The sequence below is a fragment of the Symphodus melops genome (genome assembly GCF_947650265.1).
Source record: "Symphodus melops genome assembly, chromosome: 14".
NCBI lineage: Eukaryota > Metazoa > Chordata > Actinopteri > Labriformes > Labridae > Symphodus > Symphodus melops.
The window spans coordinates 1561686-1569185 of NC_136704.1; the positions used below are offsets into that span (position 1 = coordinate 1561686).

Here is a 7500-nt window from a genome sequence, read left to right on the forward strand (position 1 = left end):
CCTGTTTACCTGCTGCAGACGTTACAGTCTGTTTACCTGCTGCAGGATGTGAACATCAACTTTCTGCATCTTGAAGTCATTCAGATCTGTGTTTAAAAACTTCCCAGGTTTGAAAATCAGGATGACTCTTTCCGAGTGTAATAAATCAAATTAACCCGCCTGCTCACTTTTAATGCTGATGCATGAGGAAGAGTTGAAAACGATCCCTGGCAGCAGCGAGGACACTGTCCATTATGTAACCCAGTGATATTTTCTCTGCATGACTGAAGTGCAACAGGTTAGCACTCCACCTGTGTTCCTCCATTAATCATCAGGATGATTATGAGCGATACAGTGACATGATCGTGGACAGTGATGGATATAAAGATTCATCATTGATCGCTGATCGCTGATTCCTGAAGATTCAGCCACGTTTGATTGATTGGACGTTTTGGAAATACAAGGTGCCAAACAATGCATCAGTTACACATGATGTCATGTTCAGACTTCACTTCCAAGCTGCAGCATGAAGTGATACACTTCGAACTCGGGATATTCCCTTCACTTCCTCTCTTGTTATGTAATTAGCGGCTGCATTTTCCCCTCTGGGAATCATTACAGTGATATCTCATCTTAATTATATTGTGTTGTTTCAGTGCAGCCTTTGTGTAGGAACACAGAAACACTGTGTTGTCTTTAAATCAGACGCCTGTGTTCTCTCTGCCGCCCTGAAGCGTGTCATTTTCATGCCTGCAGTGAGAAAAAGTTCCATTCCGGTATCTGTGGAAAACAGCATGTGTTGTAGTCTTTAAGCTCTGCCTGTTGTTTTCTGTTTTATGAGCTTTTAAACTTGCCATCTGCCGACATGTTTGTACACACTGCTTTAAACTCAGCGTGCTTTCACTCATTCGTTGCCCACATTTCCACCATTATCCCAGGAAGTGTCGTAACACGTGGTTTACATTATTTAGAAGTAATGACGGAGTCGGCTTCTTTCTGTGCTGATCTGCTCAAAAGGATTCGAACACATGACAGCATCACATCGTGTGTCGTCCAACATTTCATCTGATGCTTACATGTGACCTCTAACCCTGAGGATCAGTGCCTATTAACTGTGTGAACCTGCAGGATGCTGGTGATGATGTCTCATCCCTGTGCTGCATCCTTGATGCTAATGCTAACACCCAGACCCCTCTCTCTCTCTCTCTCTCTCTCTCTCTCTCTCTCTCTCTCTCTCTCTCTCCTCTCTCTCATCTCTCTCTCTCTCTCTCTCTCTCTCTCTCTCTCTCTCTCTCTCTCTCTCTGTTCACCGCTCTAGTACACTACTGAGGATTTAGATTACTCTCAGTTCTATGATTACTCTGAAGGAGCCACTGACACCGTTCCAACCGATGAATATTCTGAGCCGCAGGTAAAAAAGGAAAAGAATGAGCGTTTGTTTGTCAGTGTGTCGCCATCAGTGTGTGCGTTTGTCTCGTCTGTTCTGTCTGTGTGTGTCGTTGTCATGTTCACATGCACACCCAAAACTACATGACCAGGGTTGGGTGTCTATAAGGAAAATGATCAACACAAAAAAAACCCCACACAGCAGCCAAACGATGAATGCTCTTTTTATTTGATGTCCTGTGAAAGCTCACATTGTGGTAACCAGTGCTTCATGAGCCTGAAGTGCAGCCCCGCCTCCTCCTCCTCTGACTCCGCCCACACTGTGAGGCAGCTCAGGTAGAAGTTTGGGTGTGCAGGTGAACATTCAGTTTATGTTTCTCATCCATGAGTTTTCATCTGTTCATCATGTCTTTAAAACTATTGCACACATTTTGGCCTTTCACAAACATCTGTTCTACATTTTAGAACCTGCAGTCTTCACCCGTGCAATAACTTTAAAGAGTTACTGTGTTTGTTTTTGCATCCGTCCCACAAAGACACTTGTGTGTGTATATGGCCCAGATTGTCCTGTATAAAAGGTCCAGTCCTCAGTTGGTGTACAGCAGCTCTCTGCAGCCTGTTACAATGAAGACGCAGACTAACTGTGTGTAAGAGAGTCTCTGTACACCAACCCTGCGCTGGGCCTTTCAATCATCACCACTTTTGAATGTTCCATGTTTGTCTTGGTGTTCTTTGTCGCCGCCATCCTTCCAGAGAAAGAAACGTAGTGTCTCCATGAAAAAGAAGAGGACCAGAAAGTCCCTCAGTAAAACTAAGGCCAAGCCCTCAAAGTTGTTGGCCACCAAAAAAATCACCAGCTAAAAAGTTTGCCGTTAAGAAGAAGCCACAGATGCCTGGCTACCAGGCCACAGCGCCAGCTCGACCCCGAGGCAATTTTAGGGTAAACGTTCACGTAGAGAAAAGACCGACGCCATCCAGATCTTCTTCTGCCTGGAGGGAAGATCTGTGATGGCAGACGTAGAGCTCCCTGTCCCTCTCCTGTGTAGAAGTAGCAGAGTCCGTAGCCGGCTTGGAAGGAGCGCGAGCTGAGAACCTCTGGTGTTAACCCTTTCTTTATATTTCTTCCCTTTTTTCAACATGACTCAGCCAAACATTGTAGAAGGAGATTACAATACTGACTTTGACTATGGAACTGTAGATGGTTCTCAGACTCAGTCTCCCCTGGGCTCGAACGGACCCCACGAGGTAAATGTCATCTTTGTTCCCTTCTGCCTTTTAAAATGTCTGTTTGGTTGAATTTTGGGAAATGTGAGCCGTGAAGTTTTTACCGGAGGAAGAAGGGGGTAAGACACCACGAAGACACGACCAGTCACATGAGTCCATGTGTCGTTCTGGTTGGATTTATGTGTGTGGCAGAAATGATGGACAGAGGTTCTGGACTGGTTCTGCTGCAGAGATCATTCGATGCCTTTTTGTCACATCATAGATTTCTGGTCAAAGCTGCAGATTCTGTTAATCCAGCATCATCAGGTTACAGTTCACAGCTGTGCATAAGTCTGGAAGCAATCAGTTTGACGTCCAAGGGCCGCTATCAGCAGTATGTCTTGTCTTTAGAGTCTGTTATCAGGGACCAGATGAAGTCAGAATCAGAGGACCTGATTCACAAATCATTCCTCTGTAAGCGAACTCGGCCACAGCACCAGAGTCTGTACAGGTGAAGCGGACTTTGGAGTCAAGCGTACTCAGATCCAGGCCCAGGTCCCCAAAGTGACAGCAGTCCCCTGCAGCTTTAACCAGGATTCAAACAGAGCCTCCCTCAGCCAATCACAGCTCAGTATCCTGCAGGTTTACCAGTGAGCCCTGTCCATCAGCACCAGCCTGCTTTGATCACTGGTTCTGCTCACTCTCACAGAACCAAGACAAACCGGGCTGCGCTCTGCTGCTGATGAGTGAATGTGCATTGTTCCTGCAGCGTTTGACAGAGTGGATGTGATTCTACAGGATCAATTCTGGATCAATAATTGGGCGTGATAGAGTCCTGTGTAATTACATCCACCTGTTGCTTTTCTAAATCTAAATCCAGTCTGCCAAGTGGGAGGAGTCCTGAGACCAAACACAGAAACCGACCCGGGTCTCCTGCTGTTTGTATCTTGATGCGTTACGTGCATGAGGTCTGAACATGGCGCCCTCTTTTACACACGTTGTGGATCAAAGGTTCAGGACCAGTGGTTCACTGGATCTCTTCATCCTGCAGCTGTGAAACAAAGCTGTGATGGATGCAATGTCCCCCCTGAGGACAGAATCCTCAAATCAAAGTTCATGTCCTTGATGGTGGTGTTTTTGTCGCTGACACGCTCAGACTGTCTGACGACATCACCGTATGAACCCGTAGAGACCCGAGACACGCCCACTGCAGCGCTCTCCTCAGAGCTCCAGGCTGATGAAAACAGTCCTCCACCCCATGCAGGAGACGTCCTGCTGCAGGTGGGGGGACTGTTTCTGTGGACGCACTGAAGCGGAGCGTGTTGGATGTGGACGGACTTTTATCATGTTCATGATCCTGCATCAGTCCATGTGTCCCTTTTCTTCTCCCTGAAAGTCCCTCAGACCCCAACGTGTGTAAAAACCAGGACCCGGGTCTACCAGGGACTCCTCCTGTAGGCAGAATCAGAAACGTGTTAGCTTTGCTCATTTCTGCACATCAAACTTGTTTTGCTTTCATGACATCTTAACGCAGGATATGCACCTTTACAGCTTCACTAACATCCTTATTTCATTGGTTGCTTTGGTAACACCTGAAAGGCTGTGGAGGAGGAAGTTGTTGGTGCGTTTGTCCCCGAGGACCCTCCCATGACGCCGGAGCCCAGCGTTGTCCGGGAAACAGTGGACAACCCGCACACTGGTGCGGAGGCATACGACTTTAAGGATTATGACCTGAAGGAGTATGACTTGGGCGCGGTGGACAACAGGTTGTATGAATACGGGGCGTATGATGAGTATGGCACGGACCCGTCCAAAACAGCAGAGACCTTCGATGATGAGGTTGGGCCCGGGGTCGCTGCGGAAACCGACGTGTCGGAGAGCACCGTAAGTAGCACACCGGGACCCGGGTGTGAGCATGAGCGGACGCCCGCTGTGGTCCAGTGCACGCCTCGGTAGATGGATGCTTGTAAATGTGTCGTTGGCGTGTCTTTGACGTGTCGTTGACGTGTCGATGGCGTGTCGATGGCGTGTCGATGGCGTGTCAAGTCTCAGCGGATGTGGTCGAGGATTTAAAAGGGAAAATGCATGTGTGTTTGACAAAGGCTGATTCTGTCTGTGTTGATCTAACTCTTACATCCTCCACACACACACACATCAACCATCGCATGTCAGACCAACCTGCACACCTTCAACACACACACACACACACACACACACACACACACACACACACACAGTTAGAGCTAAAGCTCCTTCATGGCTCTCTCACACATCGTGTAACTCTGCAGACGTAATATAACACAACCAAAGCGACCCTCCCCTGGCTGCTCCTGCACGCTGCCGTGTGCAGCGGCCTGCTCAGAGGCAACAAAAGGCGAGGGAGACGCAGCTTTCACACGTAACGGACCACTTACTGCTCCTCGTCCACACAAAGTAATCTGATTACTCTATTGGATTGCTTTGTAACACTGCTCTAAACACAATCACATGTTAGAGGAAGGTTACAGCTGCTGATTTGATGCTTCACTCAGGTTAGAGAAGGAGACTCTGTGTGTCATTCATGTGTTTGTGTGTAAAGTTTGCACTGCTCCTTTTCCCTCTGAGTACTAACCTTCTGTTGGATCTCTGAAGTCCAGTCTCCCGATTCGCTCTCTGCATCTCCTAGCTGCTCGACTTCAACCTGAGTACAGTCTCCCTCTTCCTCGCCCTGACTTCCTCATTCCTCATCAGTCACACCTGGACTAAAACCACAGTGTAAATAATGCCACCTGTGTGCTGGCTCTGTATCTGCAGGTCGCTGGTGTTGGAGGAGCTTTCGGACAGAAGGGAGAGAAAGGAGAGCCGGCTGTCATCGAACCTGTAAGAGTCCATAATGATCATGTGTTCAAACTTATGAGACTGACTGAAGCTTCACCATCCAAGCTGTGCCAGTGTCCTCGTACCTTTAGGTCCCATCAGTGTCCAGCAGGGGGAGTTAATAATCCTGCTAGCTAGCTGTACGCTAATCAGCCTCGCTAACGTTGATCTTTGTGAAGCACAGACTCTCTGCTCACCTGGGAGGAGTCTCCACCGTCTTTACCTACTGACCAGTATATCACCAGCGACCTCATGACCTCATGACCTCATGACCTCATGGCGTCTGTTTGGCGTTGTCATGTTTCCCAGCATGCTCTTCTGCAGCAAAGATCGGGATCGTGTGCGGTGCGTGGTTATGGTATCAGGGTTCAATGTAAAAATACATTTTAAAAACCGTATTTGTTTGTGAAAGCAGAAAATAAAAAATATGTTGTTCATGTGAACAGAGAAAAATGTTTGGATTGAACCTTTAAACATCTTTAGAGCATTTAAAAGCTTTCTGTTCACAGAGTCAGATCCTCTTTAGGACACTCTGTGTGGGACGCGTCCCTTCAGGCTGTCCTCTGGTCCACACTGCTGCTCAGATCACAGCACCTGTCCGGACAGCAGCTTTCCTTTCTGCTGATCGCGACACGTTTTATGAAAGGTTTAAAATATTCCTGCTTATAGAAGACAAAGCACAGGACCTCGCTCTGACTCCCAGGACCGGCAGCAGAAAGCTGTGGACTGGTCCTGATTGGGTTTATTGGATGCCTGTGGCCCAGCGGTGTGACACTGTGTGTTTGTTTTTAAAGGGCATGCTGATCGAAGGACCCCCAGGAGCCCCGGGCCCAGCTGTGAGTCCCTCCTGCTGCATTCTTCTACACAGAGGCCGAGTGTGTGTGCTGCTGTTTGCTAACTTTGCTTTGTGTGTTTTCAGGGACTTCCAGGTCCCTCTGGCCTTCAGGGACCCCCAGGCACTGCTGGAGATCCTGGTGACAGGGTAAGTTCGAGTGAATGTCTTAGATGTCTTAACTGGGACGTCAGAGTCCGGTGATTCAGCAGCTTGTTACAAAACAGAAACCAGTGCAGGTCTCTGAGCGTTTCATGCACACGCTCAGGACACAAAGAATCCCTCACTGGGGACCCAGAAAGGCTCTGCATGTTACACACTATAAAGAGCCACATCCTGTTCACACTGAAGAGGATCACAGAGCTGCTCCACTCGTGTTCATGTCACTCGCTCTGTTTGTTGATCTCAAGGTTAGTGAGAATATGAAGTGATGCCACACTGTTCTGTCTGCAAACATTTAAGACATTAGTCTTTATTTCAAACACGCTCGTGTTTCATGAAGTGCTTGTTTGTGATTGGTTGATGAGGACTTAGAGGGTTTGAGGGTTCGTAAAACGTCACAGATCAGTTGTGGCTCTAAACATTCACGTTTCATCTGTTACGCACACACACACACACACACACACACACACACACACACACACACACACACACACACACACACACACACACACACACACCAGTATTGAAGAGAAGGATGTTGGCTTTGGCCTGCAGACAGACGTCTTACAGATGCACAGTGAGGCTGAGTGTCCTGCAGCACTCCTGCTGTGTGTGTGTGTGTGTGTGTGTGTGTGTGTGTGTGTGTGTGTGTGTGTGTGTGTGTGTGTGTGTGTGTGTGTGTGTGTGTGTGTGTGTGTGTGTGTGTGTGTGTGTGTGTGTGTGTGTGTGTGTGTGTGTGTACTCAGAGTCAGGATCATTTCTCCATATTTGACTTTCAGTGATTTATTCACCGTCATTCATTCTGAAAATTCGACCCAGACGTTTGTGACCTTTGACCTCCAGAGGTGTGTACAGTGTGTGTGTGTGACTCACAAACATGTCTGTCTTTTTGATCCTTATTTACACGTCTCAGTTCTAACTGTGATCCCCCTCGGTCTGTCTCTCAGGGTCCTCCTGGTCGTGCTGGTCTGCCTGGAGCTGATGGTATGGCTGGACCCCCTGGGACCATGCTGATGCTGCCCGTAAGTGTCCACAGACTGAGAGGACAGATCAACATGTGTTTAACATAGCCAGGCTGATCT

The 7500-nt window shown here is 48.0% G+C and overlaps 1 protein-coding gene across 1 annotated transcript in view; it reads left to right on the forward strand.

Moving 5' to 3' along the window:
- Window positions 1–7500, forward strand: part of col11a1a (collagen, type XI, alpha 1a) — a gene marked incomplete at its 5' end in the record, with an annotated part of 59982 nt that overhangs the window by 2020 nt on the left and 50462 nt on the right. Inside the window, 8 exon segments of the mRNA XM_079361571.1 lie at window positions 685–755; window positions 1298–1390; window positions 2512–2610; window positions 4168–4452; window positions 5362–5427; window positions 6219–6260; window positions 6344–6406; window positions 7366–7440. Of these exon segments, the coding sequence (XP_079217697.1) occupies window positions 685–755; window positions 1298–1390; window positions 2512–2610; window positions 4168–4452; window positions 5362–5427; window positions 6219–6260; window positions 6344–6406; window positions 7366–7440 (794 nt within the window).